At 42.5% G+C, this 27831-nt stretch overlaps 2 protein-coding genes across 2 annotated transcripts; both read left to right on the forward strand.

Moving 5' to 3' along the window:
* The first annotated feature begins 17234 nt into the window (after nt 1-17234).
* Nucleotides 17235-19769, forward strand: LOC119303447 (peroxisomal membrane protein 13-like). Its single transcript, XM_037580577.1, has 5 exons — nt 17235-17392; nt 18107-18343; nt 18424-18692; nt 19092-19184; nt 19278-19769. The coding sequence occupies exons 1-5, from the start codon at nt 17386-17388 to the stop codon at nt 19482-19484; spliced, it is 813 nt and encodes a 270-aa protein (XP_037436474.1). The 5' UTR covers nt 17235-17385; the 3' UTR covers nt 19485-19769.
* A 1034-nt stretch (nt 19770-20803) lies between these two features.
* Nucleotides 20804-26976, forward strand: LOC119303446 (peroxisomal (S)-2-hydroxy-acid oxidase GLO1-like). Its single transcript, XM_037580575.1, has 9 exons — nt 20804-20959; nt 21570-21748; nt 24842-24966; nt 25270-25316; nt 25413-25490; nt 25612-25803; nt 25898-26030; nt 26134-26339; nt 26432-26976. The coding sequence occupies exons 2-9, from the start codon at nt 21606-21608 to the stop codon at nt 26618-26620; spliced, it is 1113 nt and encodes a 370-aa protein (XP_037436472.1). The 5' UTR covers nt 20804-20959; nt 21570-21605; the 3' UTR covers nt 26621-26976.
* The last annotated feature ends 855 nt before the right edge of the window (nt 26977-27831 follow it).

Here is a 27831-nt window from a genome sequence, read left to right on the forward strand (position 1 = left end):
CTGTTTTGGACATTATTGGGCTTTATTATCGACTTTTATATTGTTTTTAGGACTAACCTATTAACCGGAGGCCTAGCCCAGAATTGTTGTTTTTTGCCTGTTTCAGGGTTTCGAAGAAAAGGAATATCAAACGGAGTCCAAACGGAATGAAACCTTCGGGAACGTGATTTTCTCAACGAATAAGACCAGAGAGACTTGGACCCTACGTCAAGAAAAGAAATAGGTGGCCATGAGGTAGGGGGCGCGCCCACCCCCACGAGGCGCGCCCTCCACCCTCGTGGGCCCCCTGTTGCTCCACCGACGTACTCCTTCCTCCTATATATATCCACGTACCCCCGAACGATCAGAGATGGAGCCAAAACGCTAATTCCACCGCCGCATCCACGAGATCCCATCTTGGGGCCTGTTTCGGAGCTCCGCCGGAGGGGGCATCGATCACGGAGGGCTTCTACATCAACACCATAGCCTCTACGATGAAGTGTGTGTAGTTCACCTCAGACCTACGGGTCCATAGTTAGTAGCTAGATGGCTTCTTCTCTCTTTTTGGATCTCAATACAACATTCTCCCCCTCTCTTGTGGAGAACTATTCGATGTAATCTTCTTTTTGTGATGTGTTTGTTGAGACCGATGAATTGTGGGTTCATGATCAAGTCTATCTATGAATAATATTTGAATCTTCTCTGAATTCTTTTATGTATGATTGGTTATCTTTGCAAGTCTCTTCGAATTATCAGTTTGGTTTGGCCTACTAGATTGATCTTTCTTGCAATGGGAGAAGTGCTTAGCTCTGGGTTCAATCTTGCGTGTCCTTTCCCGGTGACAGTAAGGGCAGCAAGGCACGTATTGTATTGTTGCCATCGAGGATAACAACATGGGGTTTTCTTCATATTACATGAGTCTATCCCTCTACATCATGTCATCTTGCTTAAGGCGTTACTCTGTTTTTAACTTAATACTCTAGATGCATGCTGGATATTGGTCGATGAGTACAGTAATAGTAGTAGATGCAGGCAGGAGTCGGTCTACTTGTCTCGGTCGTGATGCCTATATACATGATCATACCTAGATATTCTCATAACTATGCTCAATTCTGTCAATTGCTCAATAGTAATTTGTTCACCCACCGTAGAATACTTATGCTCTCGAGAGAAGCCACTAGTGAAACCTATGGCCCCCGGGTCTATCTTTATCATATTGATCTCCTATTACTTAGTTATTTCCTTTGCTATTTACTTTGCCTTTATTTTACTTTGCATCTTTATCATAAAATACGAAAAATATTATCTTATCATATCTCACTCTCGTAAGTGGCCTTATAGGGATTGACAACCCCTATTTGCGTTGGTTGCGAGGATTTATTTGTTTTGTGCAGGTGCGAGGGACTCGCGCATAGCCTCCTACTGGATTGATACCTTGGTTCTCAAAAACTGAGGGAAATACTTACGCTACTTTGCTGCATCATCCCTTCCTCTTCGGGGAAAACCAACGTAGTGCTCAAGAGGTAGCAGAAACCACCTCAAAGTTATTCTTTCCAATCAATCCGTTGGGCTATTCCTATAAGTGTCACAAACAGCCATAGAGTCTGTACTAGAATAACACCTTAAGACACAAATCAACCAAAACCCTAATGTCACCTAGATACTCCAATGTCACCTCAAGTATCCGTGAGTATGATTATACGATATGTGTCACACAATCTCAGATTCATCTATTCAACCAACACATAGAACCTCAAAGAGTGCCCCAAAGTTTCTACCAGAGAATCACGACGAAAATGTGTGCCAAACCCTATGTATAGGTTCATGGGCGTAACCCGCAAGTTGGTCACCAAAACATACATCAAGTGAATCACGTGATATCCCATTGTCACCACAGATATGCACGGCAAGACATACATCAAGTGTTCTCAAATCTTTAAAGACTCAATCCGATAAGATAACTTTCAAAGGGGAAACTCAATCCATTACAAGAGTAGAGGGGGGAAGAAACATCATAGGATCCAAATATAATAGCAAAGCTCGCGATACATCAAGATCGTATCACCTCAAGAACACAAGAGAGAGAGAGAGAGATCAAACACATAGCTACTGGTACATACCCGCAGCCCCGAGGGAGAACTACTCCCTCCTCATCAGGGAGAGCACCGGGATGATGAAGATGGCCATCGGAGAGGGATTGCCCCCTCCGACAGGGTGCCAGAACGGGTCTAGATTGGCTTTCGGTGGCTACGGAGGCTTCTGGCGGTGGAACTCCCGATCTATTGTGCTCCCCGATCGTTTTAGGGTATATGGAGATATATAGGCGGAAGAAGTACGTCAGGGAAGCCACGAGGGGCCCACGAGAGTGGAGGGCGCGCCCAAGGGGGTGGGCGTGCCCCCCTACCTCGTGGCTTCCTTGTTGCTTCCCTTATGTGGACTCCAAGTCTCCCGGGTTGCTTTCCTTCCAAGAATAAGTTCCGTGAAATTTCAGGTCAATTGGACTCCGTTTGATTTTCCTTTTCTGCGATACTCTAAAACTAGGAAAAAACAGAAACTGGCACTGGGCTCTAGGTTAATAGGTTAGTCCCAAAAATCATATAAAATAGCATATAAATGCATATAAAACATCCAAGGTTGATAATATAATAGCATGGAACAATAAAAAAATTATAGATACGTTGGAGACATATCAGACCTCGCTTGTCCTCAAGCGAAAGCCGAAATCAAAAAATATGTACACATGTTTAGAGACAGAGGTGTCGATAAAAATAAAATACGGACATGAGGGCATCATGATCATTCTTAGAACAGCAACATATATATATTGTCATATGATCTCTTATGCTAAAATAACAATTCAATCACAATTTCAAGTATGAAGCATAAACTTCATTGAGAACCAACAAACTCTAATCTCAGTCATTGAGGCAATTGCAATTTATCATAACATATGAAAGAGTCAATATAAGAGCTTTTCAGCAAGTCCACATACTCAACCATCTTTTAGTCTTTCACAATTGCTAACACTCCCGCAATATTTATGGGTATGAAGTTTTAATCGGACACAGAGAAAGATAGGGGCTTATAGTTTTGCCTCCCAACGTTTTACCTCAAGGGTAATGTCAACAACAATTGTTCATGAAGACTCACATCCAATTAGCTATATATATTGGGATCTTTCCAACATATTGTGCTTGCCAAAAGATAAAATGTAAAAAGTAAAGGTGAAGATCACCATGACTCTTATGTAAGGTAGGAGATAAAAGTAAAAGATAGGCCCTTCGCAGAGGGAAGCAGAGGTTGTCATGCGCTTTTATGGCTGGATGCACAAAATCTTAATGCGAAAGAACGTCACTTTATATTGCCACTTGTGATATGGACCTTTATTATGCAGTCCGTCGCTTTTATTTCTTCCATATCACAAGATCGTATAAAGCTTATTTTCTCCCACACTAATAAGTCATACATATTTAGAGGGAAATTTTTATTGCTTGCACCGATGACAACTTACTTGAAGGATCTTACTCAATCCATAGGTAGATATGGTGGACTCTCATGGCAAAACTGGGTTTAGGGATATTTGGAAGCACAAGTAGTATCTCTACTTGGTGCAAAGAATTTGGCTAGCATGAGGGGAAATGCAAGCTCAATAATGTTGGATGATCCATGATAATATAATTTATCTCAGATGTAAGAAAACATAACCCATTACGTTGTCTTCCTTGTCCAACGTCAACTCTTTAGCATGTCATATTTTAATGAGTGCTCACAATCATAAAAGATGTCCAAGATAGTGTATTTATATGTGAAGACCTCTCTTTCTTTATTACTCCCTATTAATTGCAACGATGACCAAAACTATGTTTGTCAAATCTCAACAACTTTTATTCATCATACTCTTTATATGTGAGCTCATTACTCTCCATAAGATCCATATGATCTCTTTTATTTCTTTTTATTCTTTCTTTTTCTTTTATTCACTCAAGATCATAGCAAGATAATCAAGCCCTTGACTCAACACTAATCTTTATTATATAGCTCACGGACTCGATTACATAGAGGGATCATAAAGCAAAACTCAAAACTAGATCATACCAAAAACTTTATTCTACTAGATCAAGATATTACTAAAAGAATCAAACTAAGAAAAATGATAAAGATAGAGATGTGATGGTGATACGATACCGGGGCACCTCCCCCAAGCTTGGCAGTTGCCAAGGGGAGTGCCCATACCCATATGATTATGTCTCCTTTGTTGGTGAAGAAGATGGTGGTGATGATGAAGTAGGTTTGTCGTCCATCTTCCAAGGCATAGGCTCACCATCATAGGAGGATGAACGAGTCTCCTGGATCCTCAAATCTGCAGCCAAACTCATCCTCTTGAATCTATATTCATACTCACAGTTTTGGTTTTGCAGGTCATAGATTTGGGCTTGGAGGTGCTCGATCTTCTCGTGAAGCTTGAAGATGGTCTCCCCAATGTTCTTGGCATTCAGCTTGTGGTTGTTGGTGAACTCCACGATCATCATATGGTTGGTGTTGAGTCCACGTTCCACCATCTCCTGGCACTTGAAAACTTGTTGCTCCATTGCCTTGAGCCTTGTCTCCACGCTTCCGGTCCTCCTTGGTCCCTCAACATCGCGGATGTGCAGCACCCCCTCATGTATCTCAATGGTTTGAGAGTGTTGCGGCACTTCCGCGAGGTAGGGGTTGATGACCTTCTCGAAAAACTTGTCCTTGGGGCACTTAGAGACGTCATGATGATCTAGATCTGTCAGAAAAACAGCTCGAAACAAGAACAGAGGACAATTGTGTGATACGGGAGTCAAAACCTTCGGGAGATTATATAATGAATTTTTACCGACCAAAATACGTAACATGCAAGAAAACGGAGTCCGAGAGCGCACGAGGTTCCCACGAGGCGGGGGGCGCGCCCAGGGGGTAGGGCGCGCCCTCCACCCTCGTGGAGTCCTCGTGTCCTTCCCGGACTGCTTCTTATTTTTCTATTTTTCTAAATATTCCAAAACAGAGAAAAATTGCCATTAGAACTGTTTTGGAGTCGGTTTACTTACCGTACCACATACCTATTCCTTTTCGGAGTCTGAAACGTTCCGGAAAGTGTCCCTTATGTATTCCTATGGAGTTACGGTTTCAATAACATTGGTTTCAACATTTATAGGATTACCTAAGATATAATGTTTGATTCTTTGACCGTTCACCACCTTCGGATTCGTGCCTTCGAAGTTGTTGATTTTTATGGCACCGGAACAATAGACCTCCTCGATAACGTAAGGACCTTCCCATTTAGATAGAAATTTTCCTGCAAAAAATCTTAAACGAGAGTTGTATAGCAATACATAATCACCTACATTAAACTCACGCTTTTGTATCCTTTTGTCGTGGCATCTTTTAACTTTTTCTTTAAACAATTTGGCATTCTCATAGGCTTGGGTTCTCCATTCATCAAGTGAGCTAATGTCAAATAACCTTTTCTCACCGGCAAGTTTGAAATCATAATTGATCTCTTTAATAGCCCAATAAGCCATATGTTCTAGTTCGGGAGGTAAGTGACATGCTTTTCCATAAACCATTTTATACGGAGACATACCCATAGGATTTTTATATGCAGTTCTATAGGCCCATAATGCATCATCAAGTTTCTTGGACCAATTCTTTCTAGATCTATTAGCAGTCTTTTGCAAAATTAATTTGAGTTCTCTATTACTCAATTCTACTTGACCACTGGACTGTGGGTAATAAGGAGATGCAATTCTATGATTAACATCATACTTAGCAAGCATTTTACGGAAAGCACCATGAATAAAATGTGAACCACCATCAGTCATTAAATACCTAGGGACCCCAAACCTCGGAAAAATAACTTCTTTAAGCATCTTAATAGAGGTGTTATGATCAACACTACTAGTTGAAATAGCTTCTACCCACTTAGTAACGTAATCAACAGCAACTAAAATATGTGTATATCCATTAGAGGCAGGAAAAGGTCCCATATAATCAAAGGCCCAAACATCAAATGGTTCAATAACAAGCGAATAATTCATAGGCATTTCTTGACGTCTACTGATATTACCAATTCTTTGACATTCATCACAAGATAAGACAAACTTACGGGCATCCTTGAAGAGAGTAGGCCAATAAAAACTGGATTGCAATACCTTATGTGCAGTTCTATCTCTAGCGTGGTGTCCTCCATAAGCTTCGGAGTGACACTTGCATAGGATCTGTTCCTGTTCATGCTTAGGTACACAACGCCTAATAACACCATCTACTCCTTCTTTATAAAGATGTGGGTCATCCCAAAAGTAATGGCTTAAATCATAGACAAACTTTTTCTTTTGCTGGTATGTGAAACTAGGTGGTATAAATTTAGCAACAATGTAATTAGCATAATCAGCATACCATGGAGCAGTATGAGAAGCATTTATGACATTTAATTGTTCATCAGGAAAGCTATCATCAATAGGTAGTGGGTTATCAAGAACATTTTCTAACCTAGACAAGTTATCTGCAACGGGGTCCTCAGCTCCCTTTCTATCAATAATATGCAAATCAAATTCTTGTAGCAAGAGAACCCATCTAATAAGTCTAGGTTTAGCATCTTTCTTTTCCATAAGATATTTAATAGCAGCATGATCAGTCTGAATAGTTACTTTAGAATCAACAATATAAGGTCTGAACTTATCACAAGCAAATACAACTGCTAAAAATTCTTTTTCAGTAGTAGCATAATTTCTCTGGGCATTATCTAGAGTTTTACAAGAATATTGAATAACATTTAATTTATTATCAACTCTTTGCCCTAGAATAGCACCCACAACATAATCACTAGCATCACACATAATTTCAAAAGGTAAATTCCAATCAGGTGGCTGAACAATCGATGCAGAGATCAATGTTTTCTTAAGTATTTCAAATGCTTCTACACAATCATCATCAAAGACGAATGGTATATATTTTTGTAATAAATTAGTCAGAGGCCGATAAATTTTTGAGAAGTCCTTAATGAACCTCCTATAAAAGCTGGCGTGACCAAGGAAACTTCTTATACCTTTGATGTCCTTGGGACACGGCATCTTTTCAATAGCATCAACTTTAGCTTTATCAACTTCAATGCCCCTTTCAGAAATTTTGTGCCCCAAGACAATACCTTCATTAACCGTGAAGTGGCACTTCTCCCAATTCAAGACAAGGTTAGTTTCTTCACATCTCTGCAAAACTCGATCAAGGTTGCTTAAGCAATCATCAAAAGAGGATCCATAAACGGAGAAATCGTCCATGAAAACCTCACAAATCTTTTCACAAAAGTCAGAGAATATAGCCATCATGCATCTTTGAAAGGTAGCAGGTGCATTACATAAACCAAAAGGCATACGTCTATAAGAAAAAGTACCGAAAGGGCAAGTAAAAGTGGTCTTAGCTTGATCATCAGCTGACACACGTATTTGAGAGAAACCAGAATAACCATCTAGAAAGCAAAAATGTGTATGTTTGGATAATATTTCTAGCATTTGATCAATAAAAGTTAAGGGGTAATGATCTTTTTTAGTAGCCTTATTTAATTTGCGGAAATCAATTACCATCCTATAACCTGTAATAATTCTTTGCGGAATCAATTCATCTTTATCACTAGGAACGACAGTAATACCTCCCTTCTTAGGAACACAATAGACAGGACTTACCCACTGACTATCAGCAACGGGATAAATTATACCTGCCTCAAGGAGCTTTAGTATTTCTTTTCTTACCACTTCTTTCATCTTAGGATTCAGCCGTCGTTTATGATCAATAACTGGTTTGGCATCTTTCTCCAAATTTATTTTGTGTTGACATAGAGTGGGACTAATGCCCTTAAGATCATCAAGAGTATATCCAATAGCAGCACGGTGCTTCTTCAGAGTTTTCAATAATTTTTTTCCTCCTTCTCTGAAAGGTTAGCACTAATAATAACAGGATATATCTTCTTTTCATCAAGATAAGCACATTTAAGAGTATCAGGCAATGGTTTAAGCTCAAACACGGGATCACCCTTGGGTGAAGGAGGATCCCTTAAGATTTCAACAGGCAAGTTGTGTTTCAGAATAGGTCCCTGTTTAAAGAACACTTCATCTATTTCCCTTCTTTCATTCATAAACATATCATTTTCATGGTCTAGCAAATATTGTTCTAAAGGATCACTAGGAGGTACGGCAATAGAAGCAAGACCAATAATTTCATCTTTACTAGGCAATTCCTCTTCACGGTGTTGTCTATGAAATTTAGAAAAGTTGAACTCATGAGACATATCACCTAAACCAATAGTAACAACATCCTTTTCATAGTCTATCCTAGCATTAACGATGTTTAAGAAGGGTCTACCAAATATAATGGGACAAAAGCTATCTTGTGGGGAACCAAGAACAAGAAAATCAGCAGGATATTTAGTTTTCCCACACAAGACTTCAACATATCTAACAATCCCAATTGGTGAAATAGTATCTCTATTGGCAAGTTTAATTATGACATCAATATCTTCTAACTCAGCAGGTGCAATATCATGCATAATTTCTTTGTATAAGTCAATAGGTATTGCACTAGCACTAGCACCCATATCACACAAGCCATGATAACAACGATCTCCTATTTTAACAGAAATAACAGGCATGCCTACCATAGGTCTATGTTTATCTTTAGCACAGGGTTCAGCAATTCTAGCAGTTTCATCACATAAATAAATAACATGCACATCAATATTATCAGCCAAGAGATCCTTAACAATAGCAATATTAGGTTCAACTTTAACTTGCTCAGGAGGTGTATAGGTTCTAATATTGCTTTTACGAACCACAGTTGAAGCTTTAGCATGATCTTTTATCCTAACAGGAAAAGGTGGTTTCTCAACATAAGAGTAGGAATAATAGGATCATCATAAGTGATAGTCTTTTCTTCAACTTTAATAGGTGCAGCTACTTTTACTTCTATGGGAGGATGATATTTAAACCACTTCTTAGGGAGATCAACATGAGTAGCAAAAGATTTACAGAAAGAAGCTACTATCTCAGAGTCAAGTCCATATTTAGTGCTAAATTTACGGAAAACATCGGTATCCATAAAAGATTTAACACAATCAAACTTAGATGTCATACCTGACTCCTTACCTTCGTCGAGATCCCAATCTTCAGAGTTGCGTTTAATTCTTTCTAATAAATCCCATTTGAATTCAATAGTCTTCATTATAAAAGAGCTAGCACAAGAAGTATCGAGCATGGTGCGATTGTTGTCAGAAAGCCGAGCATAATTTTTTTGGATAATCATTTCTCTTGAGAGCTCATGATTGGGGCATGAATATAACATTGATTTAAGCCTCCCCCAAGCTTGAGAGATGCTTTCTCCTTCGCGAGGCTAAAAATTATATATATAATTGTGATCACGATGAACAAGATGCATAGGATAAAACTTCTGATGAAATTCCAATTTCAATCGTTTGTAGTTCCATGATCCCATATCATCACATAGCCTATACCATGTCAATGCATATCCCTTCAAAGATAAAGGGAAGACCTTCTTCTTGATAACATTATCGGGCGTACCTGCAAGCTTAAATAATCCACAAACTTCATCCACATATATTAGGTGCTCATCAGGATGTAATGCTCCATCTCCTGCAAAAGGATTAGCTAGCAGTTTTTCTATCATACCCGAAGGAATTTCAAAGTAGACATTTTCATTTTCAGTAGGTTGAGGAGCAACTCTTTGCTCTACTGGTCGGGGTGAAGATACCCCGGACAAGCCCCTCATAGGATTACTTTCCATAGTAACAAGTGACAGTAAATTTCAGCATACTATATAAATTTTTCCTTACCAAATTCCACCTACCAAAGACGCTTCACTCCCCGGCAACGGCGCCAGAAAAGAGTCTTGATGCCCCACAAGTATAGGGGATCTATCGTAGTCCTTTCGATAAGTAAGAGTATCGAACCAACAAGGAGCAGAAGGAAATGATAAGCGGTTTTTAGCAAGGTATTCTCTGCAAGCACTGAAATTATAGTAATAGATAGTTTTGTGATAAGGTAATTTGTAACGAGAAACAAGTAACAAAAGTAAATAAAGTGCAGCAAGGTGGCCCAATCCTTTTTGTAGCAAAGGACAAACCTGGACAAACTCTTATATATAAGAAAGCGCTCCCGAGGACACATGGGAATTATCGCCAAGCTAGTTTTTATCACGTTCATATGATTCGCGTTCGGTACTTTGATAATTTGATATGTGGGTGGACCGGTGCTTGGGTACTGTCCTTACTTGAACAAGCATCCCACTTATGATTAACCCCCATTGCAAGCATCTGCAACTACAACAGAAGTATTAAGGTAAACCTAACCATAGCATGAAACATATGGATCCAAATCAGCCCCTTACGAAGCAACACATAAACTAGGGTTTAAGCTTCTGTCACTCTAGCAACCCATCATCTACTTATTACTTCCCAATGCCTCCCTCTAGGCCCAAATAATGGTGAAGTGTCATGTAGTCGACGTTCACATAACACCACTAGAGGAAAGACAACATACATCTCATCAAAATATCGAACGAATACCAAATTCACATGACTACTAATAGCAAGACTTCTCCCATGTCCTCAGGAACAAACTTAACAACTCACAAAGCATATTCATGTTCATAATCAGAGGAGTATTAATATGCATATAGGATCTTAACATATGATCTTCCACCAAATAAACCAACTAGCATCAACTACGAGAAGTAATCAACACTACTAGCAACCTACGGGTACCAATCCCAGACTTAGAGACAAGAATTGGATAGAAGAGATGAAGTAGGGTTTAAGAGAAGACGGTGCTGGTGAAGATGTTGATGGAGATTGCCCCCCTCCCGATGAGAGGAGCGTTGGTGATGACGATGACGATGATCTCCCCCTCCCAGAGGGAAGTGTCCTCGGCAGAACAGCTCTGCCAGAGCCCTAGATTGGTTCCGCCAAGGTTCCGCCAAGGTTTCGCCTCGTGGCGGCGGAGTCTCGTCCCGAAAGCTTGCTTATGATTTTTTCCTCAACGAAAGACTCCATATAGCAGAAGATGGGCATCGGAGGGCCACCAGGGGGCCCACGAGGCAGGGAGGCGCGCCTAGGGGAGTAGGGCGCGCCCCCACCCTCGTGGCTGGTGAGTGGCCCCCCTTTGGTACTTCTTGCGCTCAGTATTTTTTATATATTCTGGAAATAACTTCCGTGAAGTTTCAGGACTTTTGGAGCTGTGCAGAATAGGTCTCTAATATTTGCTCCTTTTCCAACCCAGAATCTCAGTTGCCGGCATTCTCCCTCTTTATGTAAACCTTGTAAAATAAGAGAGAATAGGCATAAGTATTGTGACATAATGTGTAATAACAGTCCATAATGCAATAAAAATCGATATAAAAGCATGATGCAAAATGGACGTATCACCCCGTCGTCGTCACCTCGCATAGGGCGACCCAGATCCGCCCCCAACGCCCACGACAGACCTGCCTTCACCGCAAGACGCGGCCACACGAGTCAGCAGACACACGGGCCACCGCGATGGGAGGCAACAACCCCGGATCCGACGCCAGTCGCCCACACGAGCCACCACGCGAGAGCCCCGCCGCCACCATCCCAGGGGCACGTGCGGCAGGGGTTGCCCCCGAGTCGTCGGAGGAGACGACGCAGGGGGGGCGTCATAGATTGCTAATATATTCAAGGCAATTTTTTTATTGATGTATGGCGCAGAAATAAATTGTATTATAAAAAAATTTGGAATTAATATACGCAGTCCCCACAATTTGTTAACTAAGAATCCCGCAAAAAGTTTTTGAATCTAATTTTACTTTATGTTTCTCTTCCAAAACCATCTTTTTTGGGCGCAACACTTCTTTGACATAAGCTGCAACATGGCCCGAGAGGAATCGGTATGGGCCATGTCTTCTGAGAAGGATTGCACGATCGGTCTAGAACATGGTGGATGTAGCAACCATGCACTATTCACTCGGATCACACTGGTTTTAGCCGTTGGATTTAGGACATAAATGATTAGGATTGATGGCCAGCTCCAATTCAAATTGGTACACTATAGTCGTGTAGCTGAAACTTGATGAAGTTTTAATAACTCATTAAAACACATTCCAAATGGGTGTCATTTCAAAGCCATCCCACAAAAAACATGAAGATGCAAGTGAAATTTAATTTAAACTTTTGGTTTAAAAGATCCAGATACAAAAAGCAAAAAGAAAAGAAAAAGGTAGGTGCAGAGAAAGCGTTGACGCCTCCCTGCCCCTCATGCCACAAAGTGCCTCCCGGCTGCCTTCATAAGTTTTAGTCAATTTGATTTTGACCTCGCCGTTTGATTTTTATACTCCATTCTCTCTCGCTTTTTTCCTCGTCTCGACTTAACTTAAAGTCAAGGGTTTTTCACCCCTTGGAAGTGAGCGGCCTCAGACTCCTTTTCTCCTCTGAAGCAATGCCGGTTGTCCTTGTCTGCGCCAAGGTTGTACTGAGGGCCTAGCTCGCCACCGGCCTCCACTCATTCACACATCCCTGACTCCATCGAGGTAATTTGTCCCTGCCTCCATCGAGGTCCTCATGAGCTTTCATTGTCCCAGTATGCTCGTTTTAGGCTTGGAATCAGGCCTAGTGATATCGGCTCTTACATGCGCATTCTATCAATTAAGAAAGCAAGTTTTCAAATTTGAATGTTTTGAAAATTGAAATAATATATTCATGAATGTTTACAAACGATGTGTTCACAAGAGATGCGCCCACACACTTAGAGAAAACAATTCTAAACTCAAAATACACATTAAGAAATAATCCATGATCCATGATGATAGTGTCAAAGAAGATAAAAGGCAAAAGTGACACTATTCACATATGGATTTCTCTTTTTTATTTCCTCCATGTGTATTATGAAATTTGATTTGAAATGATTTTTATGAGTTGTAGGCACATGTCTGGTGAACACTCATGATTTTTATAGAAAAAATAACGAAAATACTAACGCCCATACGTGTGGGCGTTTGCATCTCGCCTACACGCATGGATCAACATCCGTTTATGTTTGCATAAATCTCGGCATGTTTCGTTAGATTTTTTATGCCACGTAGAATTGGGTTGGTGTGTGTGCATTCATCCGGTCGCCGCCACGTCCGTTTCACCACGCAGGATGGGCTGGTGTGGGCGTTTAGCAGTTCGCCCACACGTAAATTTTCACGCACGCAGAGGGGTTGGTATGTGGGCGTTTATCAGTTCGTCCACACGTTCGTCTTCTCTCCCGCACCCAAAGCTGTTAGTTGCCATGTGTTTTATACGGTATATGGCAACTGCCCTAGTGTGCTTGTAAGCATATGACAACTCTCTCCTTACTCGAGTTGACATGTGTTTTGCAGGGTACATGGCAACTGCCCTAGCGTGCTTGTAAGCAGATGTCAACTCTCTCTTTACCCGAACATATTCTTTTGCCATGCCTTTTTTTAGTGTTATATGGCAACTACCGTGTTAGTAGGTGTCAACTCCTAAAATTTTCAAATCATGGCAACTGTAGTAGACAAGACCATACATGGAAATAGCTGCAGTTGTCCAAAAATGGCATCTGGCACTTGCCCTGAGATGGCAACTGCAGTTGAGCAACCATGGCAACTGTAGTTGTCGAACATGGCAACTGTAGTTCAGCAACATGACAACTGCAGCTAAACGAACATGAAAGAGGGTTCGGACCATGGCAACTGAGGGGACGCGTGGTGACTGTCACGTGGAGCGTGTGGAACCATGAGTACGGGCATGTGAGCGTTATTTATTTTACCCACACGTAGACGTGTGGGAGGGACCGCGAGGGAAAAGACCGGGCGTGTGAACATTACTTGTTTTGCCCACACGCAGACGTGTGAACTGGTTCTTTAAATACCACACAAAACGTGTGGCCAAACACCTTAACGCCCACACATGTGAGCGTTATCAGGACCCAAAATTAATACATCTAAATTTGATATCATTTAAAAAAAAATTGATAGTATAAAAAAAAGTGTGTGGTCTCAGTTCTCAGAGTGAACTATGCGGCTGGCTGGTAGTACTACAGTGAACAAAAGGTTTTGTCTCCGTTCTAAAAGAAGTTGGCATGAAAAACTCCCTAAAAGAAAGTTGGTCTGAATAAAGGACGCGATGCAGAGGATAGACTGAATAGACGGATTTGGACACGCAGGATTAGCAGCATGTGAAGTTTGTCGGTACGAATAAATCCGCTGCTCCGCTGCCGTCTTTCGGCATCCCGTGCTGTGAAGTTTTGTCGATTCTTTGGCTCTGTTTGGATCCTAAGTTAAAGTTAGTTTTAGTTAGTTGGGGCTTAAATAACTTAAAAATATCCAAACATGATGAGGTAGTTTGGGTTAGTTGAATCTAACCCACCTTAAAAAACTAGCCCGCACTAGAGGAACTTATTTGGGTTAGTTCTTTTAGGCCCACTAGAAAAAATAGTAAAAAAGTTATCCCTCCCATTCAAACATGGTCTAAAGTAGTCAAATGATTGAGAAAGAATATTTATTGTCAATTTAATCTTACCATCCAAACAGCTCTTTGGTTAGAGTTAGTCTAGGGTTAGTTCAAGATTAGAATCTAACTCTAACCTCTAACTGAGTTAGAGTATCAAAAAGGGCCTTCGTTATATACTGGCATCTCCAACAGTGTTTCGTAACTCGTGAATCAATTTGTGGTTGGATATTTAGAGAAACAGTGGTATCCCAGTCCACTATGGTTTAAATCTTGGTACTCGTATTATTTCTAAATTTATTTCAGTATTTTCAGCGATGTGCTTTCAGTGGAAGGAGACGTTTCCGTTGATGATGAGACGTCTATGGTGACTTCGTAACTCTCAAGATGATATGCCGACTCCGTCTCTCAAAAGTGTCCATAAAAATAGAATGTGCGTGTTTATAAAGATGAGTATATACGTATATATATAAACGCTTGCGTCTATACTGTGTTTCAAAAAATAAAAATGTTCCTTAAATCGGCCCTTAGGAAAAATATAATGTGCTACCGTCCATCTCATGATACAGTGCTCCAAGACCTTGTGGTTCGTTGGATCTACATGCAAGGGACATGATCATCTTACTACCCCATGAAACGTTGGATCTGCATGCAAGCAATAGGACCATCTATCTTTTTACACACACTCCTAGTGTGTCTTGCGTGCCATCACACACGAGTCGCAAGACTGGCTCAAACTTGAGAATTTTTCTGAAATCTTGATTCTTTTAAGTAAGGAAAATAATCAAAAAGAAAAAGAAAAATGAGATGACAAAAACATGGGTGTCCCTTCTCCCATAGGGGCCGGCCCAAGAGCGCTTGCGGGGGAACGGGGGGTGTTAACGGTGTCCTGGATACTTGGCATATATATCAAAGCATATTCAAATATTCGGCATGTTTATCTCTAAATGCAACCGATCATGTGTAATGCTAGGTATCACTCGGTGCCTATATAAGCCGAGGGTTTTGGTCTGTAGAGATAAATCATCCTGTACTTTGTACCCCATCCCCCACCCCCATCCCCCATCCACAATACGAATGGAAATACAACACTGAAAGACGAAAATCCATTTCTGCGTCCGAGCTCATCTGCACCCGCGCCGATGAAAAAAATAAAAGCAAATACAAGAAAAATTCGAAAAATTCCAAATAAAATTTGTGTGGTAGAAAATTTGATGCGCGAGGCCCGCTCTAAATTTCAAGTTATTTGGACATATGAGCAGCTCTCAGCAAAAAAGGCAAATTAGGGGTCTGTAAAAATGTTTACTGTTCATGTACTGTTTTGGCCCGATTTGTCTTTTTTGCTGAGAACTGCTCATATGTCCAAATGACTTGAAATTTGGAGCGGGCCTCACGCATCAAATTGTCTACCACACAAATTTTATTTGAAATTTTTTGAATTTGTTTTGAATTTTTTATGATTTTTTTCTAACCGGGTGCAGATGAGCCTGGGCACCAAAACGCCCTACTCACTGAAAGATAAATAACATAAATGAAATAACCAACCATAATAACTTGCTAGAGAAAAAAAGACATCCACCAGACGAAGAACAACCTGACAAAAACATGCATTAGCCTCTAGCTTGTACCACGATGACTAATAAGGGTTAACCCTTGTAAAGGTTACTCCCACCTGAAAGTTTTCCCTTTTGTTGTAGATTCGTTTATTCAAAACGGGTTATCTCTTGGACCGTGCGTCAAGATCCTAAACCATTTTCACTGTTGGATTTCTCGCATCAAGATCTTTGAATCTAGATCCCACGTTAATAGATTCCGACTAACTTTTTTCACAAAAAAGAAAAGAAAAAACCCAAAGCCGGAAGCACTACCCCTCCCCCCTCCTCAGTTTTTCCCTTCCCGAGAGGCACAGTCGTGCTTCTCGCGAAAACAAATTTATATCTCCACGAGAAGCAAACAAATATGTGCTTCTCGTGAAAGTAAAAAAGCACATTTTTTCTCAAGAGGCATAGATGTGCTTCTCGCGGGAGTAAATCTGTGTCTCCATCAAAAGCAAATATGTCATTATTGTGCAAGAAAAAACACATTTTTTTACTATTTTTGAGAGGCACAGTCGTGGTTCTCACGGAAGCAAATTTTTGCTTCTCGTGTAAACAAAAAATACATGTCTTCTCCTTTTCTGAGAGGCACAACTATGTTTCTCGCGCAAGCAAATATGTGCTTCCATGATAAGCAAATATTTACTTCTCGTGCAAAAAAATCACACAAATCTGTGCTTCCAAAGCCACTATATATCCTTTTTCTGTCCGGATGGTGGAAAGCCATTGCTGATTTTTTATTTTTTTTGCTCTTTGGCGGAAGGTTGCTAGCATTTGGCGGAAGCACTATTGTTTCACTTTTTTTTTCCTCAAGTGCTGTAGTCTATTTTTCTTTTTCAAGTGCTCACAGTGGCGGAAAGCACTAAATTTTGAAGTCACAATGGCGAAAGGCCATTAGCCAATAGTTGCGGACCGATTCCGGGCAATATCATGTCTGTTCTTTTCAAATACCGTGTCCGTTTGTGGGTCGGCGTTGGAGGAGCCCATCAAAATGACCTGAATGATTCGGCCCGAGGAGAAAAGGCCTCGCATGTAAAACGTCCCAACGGAGGCCCACGAGCAAGTCAAACGGTCAAGTCTGAACGCCGCCGCACCTGACCGTGCGTGTCCCCAACGCGTACGCGTAAAAAGCCGGCCCAGGACTGGAACCAGAACGGGTATTCCACCCGTCACCCTAGACAGGCTTCGTTTCCTCCGGCGACGGCGGAACGAGCGAGAGAGTCCTCGGCGCGGCCGACAACCGGCTGCGGGATCGCGCGATTCAGCCGGCGCCAAGGGCCGCAGAACTAGCGGCACCGCACCGCGCCGCACGCCATGGCAGGTTCGTCGCCTCCCCGCCCCGCGCGCTTGCGCCCCCCACCCTCCCCTCCCCTCCCCTCCCCTCCCCTCCCCGGATTACTTTTCTGATGATGGTTGGATCGATCGTGTTGGGTGCGATTTTGGTGCGCGCGGTTGGTCTTGGGCCGTCGCTTAGTTCGCGATGGATCGGGTTGGGGCGTGGGAAGCATCCGATCGATTAGGTAGGGTAGTAGGTGGGTGGCCATGTTCAGGAACGTCTTTCGGGAAGTACTGCGAATTCAGGAACGATAACCGATAATTGGTATAGTTTGGGGTTGAAGTTGAGATGGCTCTGAGTATTTCTCATGTGAGGTATTATATGTCAAACCTTCATACATGTGTTTAGCTTAATTAGCTCCTCTGCTTATTCCAAAAAAATTGTACAGGTGTTTAGAACTTTAGATGGTTTCTTTCCTGCACATTTCTTGCAGGTTAACTGATACTAGTTCCTAAACGTTTTCATGACTGGCTGCAATCTCCGCCTTCTAGTATAGCGCTCTGCCCGTAAACATCCAGCTAAGATTGCTGTCCAGTGTCCAGGGTGGAAGTAAAAGCATGGTTCCTCATAGTTAGAAGCAATTTCTTCATTTCATTCAGTCACGAATGTACCAGCTCAGATTGCTACAGTGTGCAGATAAAATCATGTCTCTTCATAGTTAGAACAATCCCTTCATTCAGTCATGAATGTGATTTGCAGGTAATAACCCACCACCAAAGCCATGGGAACGTGTTGGCACTTCATCTGGTCCAGCGCCTTTCAAACCCCCATCTGGAGGCAGCACAAGTGACGTTGTTGAGGCCTCTGGGACAGCAAAACCTGGGGAAGTTGTTTCTGCTGCACAGAGCAATGCTGCTTTCAACGTGAACAATCCAGTTGCAGGGCCTGTGCCCCCGCGTCCCTGGCAGCAGCAAGGATACGGAAATACTTATGGGGGTAATCAATAATTTGTGCAGCGTTCCAGCAATTACATGCTCTTTGTGGCTTGAAATGATAACTTTTCAATCAAAATGCAGGTTATGGTGCCAGTACCTATAATTCATATGGTGGATTTGGTGGGGCTTATAGTAACGGCGGGCTATATGGAAATAATAACATGTATTCAGGGTATGGAGGTGGTTACGGCAGTTCGTACGGGGGCTCTGGAATGTATGGTGGGTCAATGTATAATAACGGGATGGGAAACCCATACGGTGGTATGGGCATGGCTCCTTACAATCAGGGTCCTAATTCATTTGGTCCTCCAGCACCACCCCCAGGTTTCTGGGTGTCCTTCCTACAAGTGGTAATGCCATTTCTACCAACTGAAAATTGAATTAGATATTGATTTGTGCAATTTATAATCCATACAGTTGAGCATGATTCAGCTTTGCACAATTGTGTCCTTCATATGGTGATTGCTGTGCTTAAACTTTTGTGGATCTAAGTTTGCTTGTTTAGCCTGTTTGTGCTGCCATGTTATGATTATCCTGATGAAGTTCATGCCTTCTTTATGTATAAAAATTAGTTGGCGGAACCGGTTTCAGGTTTGGCTAGAAATCTATGATCTAAATCTATGGCGCGGCTATTGTCCAACGCACAATTTGTTCCTTGCATCTTGTGCATTCAAAACATAATAATTAATCATTTTATATGCTTTAAATGGGGACAACAATCTATTTACTCTGGTTCTCGCTGATTGCAGATGCATGGGATTGTGAATTTCTCTGGACGAGTTGCTTTCCTTATCAGCCAGAATACTCAGGCATTCCACATGTTCATCACAGCTCTTTTGCAGGTATCCTTTGACGAGTGCCTTTCCATTTGGACTCTATTCAAGCATGCTTCTTAAGTTCTTCTGAATTCTGATCCAATGATATTATTGCCACAGCTATGTGATAAGTCTGGAATGTTTTATGGTGAGCTTGCGAGATTCACATTTCGATTGCTGGGGATCAAAACCAAACCAAATAAGGGCAGAATTCAGGGTGCACAAGCTCCATCATCGGATGGGCCAGGCCAGCAGTTCGTTGAGGCACCAAAAGCTAACAAGAACTCATGGGAGAATGTCTGGAACGGCGATGCTAAGGGAATGTGAGCTGCTATATATGTGTGCAGTTACAGTGACAGGTTTTGTTAGACGAGGACGATGAGTTTGCTTATGGCTATGGGGAGAAAGGAAATCTGCTGATTTCTGTTCTGATGCATCTGCCATTTGAACCAGAGCGAGAAAACCAAGTAATCCCTATTGCTCGTTGTATTTACCGTGATATCTTTTCTTCCCTGGTATCTGTGTAGTGCTGTTACGAGGAGTTTGCTGCTGTGAGAAATGTGAGCTTGTAAAGTATGGCTTTCCTGATAATAGAGTAAATATTACCCAAAATGCCTTGTCCGGAGAAGTGGTCCACAATATTACTGTTTTCCGTCATATCCTTTTTAATGATAAAAAGATATATTTTTATTTTAGTACAGGAGTATACTGGCGCTCCTCGTGATAACGGCTTGGAATTATTATCTGCTCTCACAGTTGTTTTCGCCAACAGGCGGAGTGATCATGATTAATCAGCAATATCCCTTCCCTTTGGAACAGTTGCTGGGACAGATAAAAGTTCTTGGGCTCTTGCAGAGGGTAGTGCTGCTACTCGTAAGTGTTACTAGCTGCGTGGTGCGCGAAACTGGTCTGAAGTTGACATGCGCCCTGAGCTCTGAGGCTGAAGCGCGTTGTTTCTTATCCTCCTTGTTGCCTGACTGTCGTTTATGCAGAGCATGATTTGTACCATAGCTCTGAACTTTTGCCTTTTGAAAACTGTATGACACGAGACTTGTAAAGGCCATGTGATGTCCTGTGTCTCCGACCAAGACGGAGCAGATTTGCATGGCAACCTCTTGCGATGGCTGACGCAGGTCTTGTGGGTGTATCAGGTTCGTTCACCGAGTCCTTAAGTGAACATGGTCACTGGTCCCTGTATGTACCCCATTATCGCCAAACAGTCCCACTAGAGCAACCAAACCAAACGCACCATATATCAAGATACAGTACCATAATTCTTAAAAAAAAAAAGATACAGTACCATAAAATTTTCAAAAACCGTAGATCGGCTGCCGAGTACGGGCGCCTAATATCTCTTCTGCTGTCCAGCAATCACCGGCGCAACAAGATCACCTGGACTCACCGATGATCAAGACAATTGGTTGCCACGGCCTTTAATTTCTTACAATTTTCCGAGAGAAGGTCAGGGAGGAGATAATCTGCTGCAACGGAAACACAAAAAATAAAGAAAATGAGCCTCTTTTATTGTGTTTCTCCGTTGGCTTGGGTGCTCATGATGATGTCAAGTGGATGAGGAAGCAGTGTAGGAGGAGCCACCCTTCATCCCAACCTCCAATAGCTCATCCGTAACCTCCACCCCTGCCTTTCCCCCTCAACTATCTTCACGTCTCCCTGCATCTTTGTCTCCATGCGCAGCTGAAGCCTCCCCCTATCTGCTATCCCCTGGCTACTATATATCACTTGCACTCCCCACCACTCCCTCCCGTTCGTGTTCCCTTCTCCCGCCTGCGTCCTCCTCTAAGGTAAAGCGCAATCCATTCCATTCCATCCATGTTCTTCCTTCACCCGCTTCATGCGTCGCAGTTTCTTCTCGAGCTCGGTCTGCCTGTGTTTCTGTTGAAAGAGTACGAGGATTGGGGAGTGCCTTTGTAGCTTTTCCTTTGTCTTCCGTCTCTTTGTTGGTTCGATCCTCTGTAGGAGCAGTGAGGATTTCGTGTTTGTTTCTTCTTGACTTTGCGTTTACCGATGTTCCAAAGTTCCATTGCTAGCTTCACCACGTTCCTTTATCATTTCTGCCAAAATGAATCGCGCGTCGGTTTGTTTCGCTGTTTTCTCCTAGGAAATTGTTCGTCGGTTTTGCTTTTCTGCTGAAAGAGCAGTATTTATATCTTTTATGCAGAAACAAAATGGGCATCTGCATGCACTCTGCAAGAAAGGTGTCCCTTTTTGTTTCTCCAGCCATGGAACCTGCCATCATACTATTTTTTTGGAGTAGCTCGGCTTGTTGCTTTAAAAGAAAGGGCGTCCATACTTTCATCTTCCCAAGTTTTTTGCATGTAAACGACGGCCGTTTTGGAGGAAGATCTAGCTCTACCGTCTAACACGCTCGCCCTGTTCTATTCTTGGTTGCAGAGTGGTGAGGGGTTCGTCGCTGCTAGCCAGGCAATCATGGCGGAGACGGTCACCAATGTATCGGAGTACCAGGCCATCGCGAAGCGGAAGCTTCCCAAGATGGCCTACGACTACTACGCGTCCGGGGCGGAGGACGAGTGGACCCTCAAGGAGAACAGGGAGGCATTCTCCAGGATCCTGTAAGCCAAATAATTTTAGTTTGTCTATTTAACCTGGTTTAACGCCTGTATTCCCTTCGTTCCTAAATATAAGTCTTTGTAGAGCTTTCATTATGGACTATATACGAAGCAAAATAAGTGAATATGCACTCTAAAATGCATCTATATATATCCGTATATGGTCTATAGTGAAGTCTCTACAAAGACTTATATTTAGGAATGAAGGGAGTATACTACACATGCATGTGTGGGTCGAGCGAGCTCTGGGCTTTTGAGTTCCAAACAAGATTATCTTAAACGTTTAGGGCACTGATGATGAAAATAGTGGTCATCGGATTTAACCTGATCATAAGTATTACCTCCATTCCAAATTAGTTGTTGTAAATTTATCTAGATACGGATGTACCTAACACTAAATCGTGTGTAGATATATATCCTTATCTAGATAAATTTAAGATAACTAATTCGGAACGAAGGGAATATTATACTGGCCTTGGAATTATAAATTGCTCTGGTATGTTTTATCGGACACTTTTTAGGAGCTATATAGATTTATTAAACTGTACAAACCATTCAATGCTTTCACAAATTATTGTAAAAATAGTTCAAAAATATGTGGAGAGAAAGAAACATTTATACTCAGTGTTGTGTTTGAGTCCATTATATTATCCTTTTTTGTGGGGGAGTCCATTTTATTATCCGAGTCTGTATATTATGCGAGCAACAGTTATAGTGTTAGTACTACCCTCCAAGCGGGTATCCTTCTGTATTAACTAAAGTAGAAGCATCATTTCCTTTTCCGATGAAATTGGAATTTGAAACAACAGTTTCATCGATTGAAAGCACTTTCGTTTGCGATGAAAAATGTAAACAACATTAATGGTTGAATTGTCCTCTTATGTGCGCAATAATACCTTCTTGGAATAGGTATAGGTATACTATACAACTTGACAATTTCATAGTTACACTTGTTGCTATTCCGTCCACAACCTAGCAAAAGTTATAGTTAATATATAGCATAATTTCGATGGAGCTTTTCAACAAAAGTTGCCAAAATTGTGCGAAACACATTCACACAAACTTTTCTAGTTATTAAATCTACATTGAACTATCATGGTCACCTCTAGCATTTAATACATAGAACACCTTCATCCTAACCCCAACTTGTCTCCCTCCCATCCAAACATCGCCGCACAATGGCACACTCTCCTCTTCCATCCTCTTCTACCTCTAGTGTTGCCCTTTTCCTCTTCTCCAACGATCTTTATGTTGCCACACTTCCTCCTCTTCTATGATGGTCCTTGAGGACACCTTCCAGTGATGTTTTGTGACCTCTTTGTTGAGTACCTATACAAGAAATAGGCGAAGGAAGGAAGAAAGAGGTTGGGGACTATTCTTCAAAGAAATTTACTTTGTGGGTGATATGAGAAGACATCTTTAGCCATCATGAGTCGCTTCGTTGAGTCAAAAAGTAGGTGGGATGACCATGTTTTATCAAAACCAACCAAAAGTAAAAATAGTAATTTCCGGTAATTTAACGTGCATTCCAAATCTAAACCTCAAAACTATTCCACAATGATGTCTATCCCAAATCCTTTGATGTCTGATTCAATGTTCCAGAACCTCGCTCGTGACTCTGGCTAACTCCACATCGTGAATGATTTAGGTTGATCTCAATTATTATCACAATTCCAACGTCCACTCTTGCCTATTCATTTAGTTCCGGCTTCACTACCTTCTTCTTTGAGTAATACAGTGACAACAACCATTTTTGAATATTATCGTCATGATTCCTTTTTCGGAAGGAATGGTTGTTTTCTTATGTAACACGACATGATGGGTTATCATTATCAATTTATTGGATAAAAAACATAATCAGGTGGTAGTACTTAAAGAAAAATAATTACACTACGCTAATATGCACCGTTGGCAGTGACGGGCAAAATATTTTACGTGCTATAGGATAGGTTAAAGATAATATCATTATCTATATATTTATATTGAACTATTTTACCCTGACATAACTCACATAGCCATTAATATATGTTGTTTTGTTAAGACATTATTTGATAAATTATATATAAAAACATTTTTTAGTATAACAAGTATCATGAACAATAAAAAAAAGATCATTTATATCGATGTGCAAATACAGTTTCAACATCCACCATTAGATATACATTTCTTGTACGACACTAAAACTATATTTTGTTACAAAATTTGTTTGTATTATTTAGTTTATAGTGTTTAAAATATATTTTGGTGTATTAATTTTTTACAATGTGTTTCGGCATTAAGCAAAGAGGAAACCAATAATTTCACATTATTCCACCAATTTATCGTATGTCCCTTGATGTATCATAATGTATTTATATATGTATCGTTAAATATCTATCAAACTTGGTAGTGTCTTTTGATTATACGGATTTAGCAGATAACTTGAGAAGTCTGAAGTTCAAGACTATGAAGATTAGGTGCAGTTAAACAGATGTTTCTAAAGTTTGTGAAGTGTCAAGTCATAGTATGTCATTTCCTTAAAATGATATTAGGATGTGCTCAATCTACCAAGAATCTCTCATTGTCTGTTGCCTTGACTCGTCAATTTTAGAGCAGAAAATTTACCTCTACCACCGGGTGCCAACTTGAACCCAAATCCCTCCGTTCCGCTCTCTCCCATGCGATAAGCGGCTATGTGTTTCACCTCTCCGCCGCCGCCTCCCATCAGGGCGGAGATAGGAACCAGGCCCCTAGCATGGGCCCAAGGCATGAGGGCCAATCCCTTTGTTGACCGCAGCGATCATCGTAGCTACAGTGACATGGAGGCCCTGGCTCCGCCATGCCTCCCATCCCCTCCTTCCATGTCACGGTCTCGCCCTCGACCATGTAATCTCTCGCCTACGCGTGTACCAAGCTCCTATGCCAGTAGATCGGCGATGTTGAACCCATCAACCTACCTCGCTACATTTTATATTTTGCACGAAAGGGGTAGTATATCGATTAGCAAGAATCAAATCATGTTTGCAAGCACTGCTCGTAACATTAGTTGGTAAGATGTTTGGCGTTTCTTTTTATCAATGGCCCTCAATCTAACGGAACTAATTCATGTGTGACCAGGTTTCGCCCTCGCATACTGATCGACGTGTCGACCATCGACATGACCACATCTGTGCTGGGAATAAAGATATCCATGCCCATCATGATTTCCCCCACCGCCTTTCAGAAGATGGCTCACCCAGAAGGTACTTGGTTACTCAACTCGAGCACTCTTTCCTCGTGTTTACTTTGCGATTAGCCGGTTTCCTTAGATTGAAACTATGCATCTAGCCCAAATAATAGTATTACCACATTCAACATGAAACATCAGCTTCATACACTAATACTACAGTGAACCATACTAATACACCGAGACAGAGTTAACTACCGTAGATACGTAGTGAACAATCGTCAAACCAGAGTTGACTCTGTGCAACACACCTGCGAAACCAGAGTATGTCTTGTGTTTCTCGAGCTAACTGAGACCCCTTGTGTGTTGATTAATTCAGGAGAGTACGCAACAGCACGGGCAGCGTCAGCAGCAGGAACTGTGATGGTATGCTCCTGTTAATCCAACCAATTCATGTCGTGTGCGTGTGTGTGTGTGTGATCCTGAGCTTGAAAACACTTTGCTCTCTATTTTTGTTACCAGACGCTGTCATCGTGGGCTACATCGAGCGTGGAGGAGGTGGCCTCGACTGGGCCGGGGATTCGCTTCTTCCAGCTCTACGTAAGCACCACATCCATCTCTGTTGGTGTCAGACAGATCGATGCATGGCATGGGTATCTGAAGCTAATCATCTTGGTTGGCTGCGATGCGCCATGGACGACGATGGGTGCTTGATTTGCAGGTGTACAAGGACAGGAAGGTGGTGGAGCAGCTGGTGAGGAGGGCGGAGAAGGCCGGGTTCAAGGCCATCGCGCTCACCGTGGACACCCCGCGCCTCGGCCGCCGCGAGGCCGACATCAAGAACAGGTTCGTGCTGCCGCCGGGCCTCACGCTCAAGAACTTCGAGGGCCTCAACCTCGGCACCATGGACCAGGTCAGTTCACCCGCCTTCCTTCATTCCTCCCTCCGTTCCTCGGCTTACCAAAATCGACGTTGCAAATTTTGCTTACCATCTCGATCGGTTGCAGGCCAATGACTCCGGGCTGGCGTCGTACGTCGCCGGCCAAATCGACCGCACCCTGAGCTGGAAGGACGTCAAGTGGCTGCAGAGCATCACCACCATGCCCATCCTCGTCAAGGGAGTCATCACCGCGGAAGACGGTAACCCATCTCGCCATCTCTTCTTCTTAGCTTTGAATTGAGAGTCACGGATGCAAAGATAGGTTGACATCGTCGATTTCCGTGGACACCCGCGCGCGCGCAGCTCGGCTGGCCGTCCACTCCGGCGCGGCGGGCATCATCGTGTCCAACCACGGCGCCCGCCAGCTCGACTACGTGCCGGCCACCATCAGCGCCCTCGAGGAGGTCGTCACGGCCGCCCAGGGACGCATCCCGGTGTACCTCGACGGAGGCGTCCGCCGCGGCACCGACGTCTTCAAGGCGCTCGCCCTCGGCGCCTCCGGTGTCTTCGTAAGCCACCGATCGACCCTTCACCAGTCACTGTACATACCGCGTACGTATGTTTAGCACTGAATTCTCACCCTGTAAATTCTTGTTTGCAGATCGGGCGGCCGGTGGTGTTCGCGCTGGCGGCGGAGGGCGAGGCCGGCGTGCGGAACGTGCTGCGCATGATGCGGGAGGAGTTCGAGCTCACCATGGCGCTCGGCGGGTGCACCAAGCTCAGCGACATCACCCGCAACCACATCTTCACCGAGGGCGACCGCCTCGGGCGCCCCCTGCCGAGGATGTAAGCAAGAGCCAGCGGCATACGAACGCGCCCATCGCCGATCATCGCCGTCTCGACGCACGGCCGGGCATGCTAGCCAAGTATCCACTGCAACGCACGCAATAATTACCGCGAACTCTATACCTACGACATCGTCAGCGCCAAGATGCTAGCCGTGTGTGTCCGGCCGGGGACGGTGAGCCGTAGTAGATAAATTTTGCGTACTGTCCACCGGCACGTCTCGCCATTTGACCATATTTTACACCGACTACACAACCATATTGTATTCCAAATCCTATTGGGTCCGCACATATACACTCATCGATTCTGTATTTATCATACATTATCATCGAGTAAAGCTTATATGGATACGGGTGTGAACTGGAAAGGGCACGTCGAGCCAATGTGCACGCTAGGCGCCGGTCGGCAGCCGAACTTTCGGCCGGCCACGTTCCCACCGCGTGATCTGCTCTGCCCGCCATGGCCGCACACATCCTCGTCGCCGTTCGTGCCACCGTGACAGAATTCCTGTTTTTTGAATCGAAGAACACGAGTCTCATCATCCATAGTATCAACGGGAGAGTATTGAAAACATGCAATAGGACATAGTCCTTCTCGAGGACGATCCTCACATTACATTATCAACCGTAAAGTTTTTTATTTTTGCGGTTGATCAATCGTAAAGTCTTATTGAGGTAATTTTAAACATCTAATCAATTTGAAGAAGAAAACTGGAATGCAAGATATTATAATTGAAATTACACTTATACAATGTTCATAACTAATTGCACTTAGTAATTGAACAATTTTAACTTTAAAGTGCGCTCACACTCAAATCAACATCTCTCATAATTGATATTAAGCGATTCAAGATTCATGTCTCAGTTGTTCATCATTGATGTGTACATTATTGATGACAAATAATTCCACGGTGGGCAAACTTGTCAATCACATCTCTATGTGACTCTTGTTCATCTTTCGATGGACGTGTTTTGAGCTCAAGACGATCCTGCCATGAACGTAAGACAACCAAGTGATCTTGCTGCAAGGTCTGACCTCTTATACACACATCTACCATTGTTATTATGGGATTTTTTCTTCTAGCTCGACTTCTTCCTCTTTTCATATCGTTACTTTTCAAAATGAGTTTTATTTCTTTAGTAGGTACCCTCCTCGTATGGTAGCCTTTTTCGTTGGTGAAGTCTACATCGTCCTCACGCGCATTTTTGCAAAAAT

This window comes from Triticum dicoccoides, chromosome 5A (assembly GCF_002162155.2).
Source record: "Triticum dicoccoides isolate Atlit2015 ecotype Zavitan chromosome 5A, WEW_v2.0, whole genome shotgun sequence".
Taxonomy (NCBI): Eukaryota; Viridiplantae; Streptophyta; class Magnoliopsida; order Poales; family Poaceae; genus Triticum; species Triticum dicoccoides.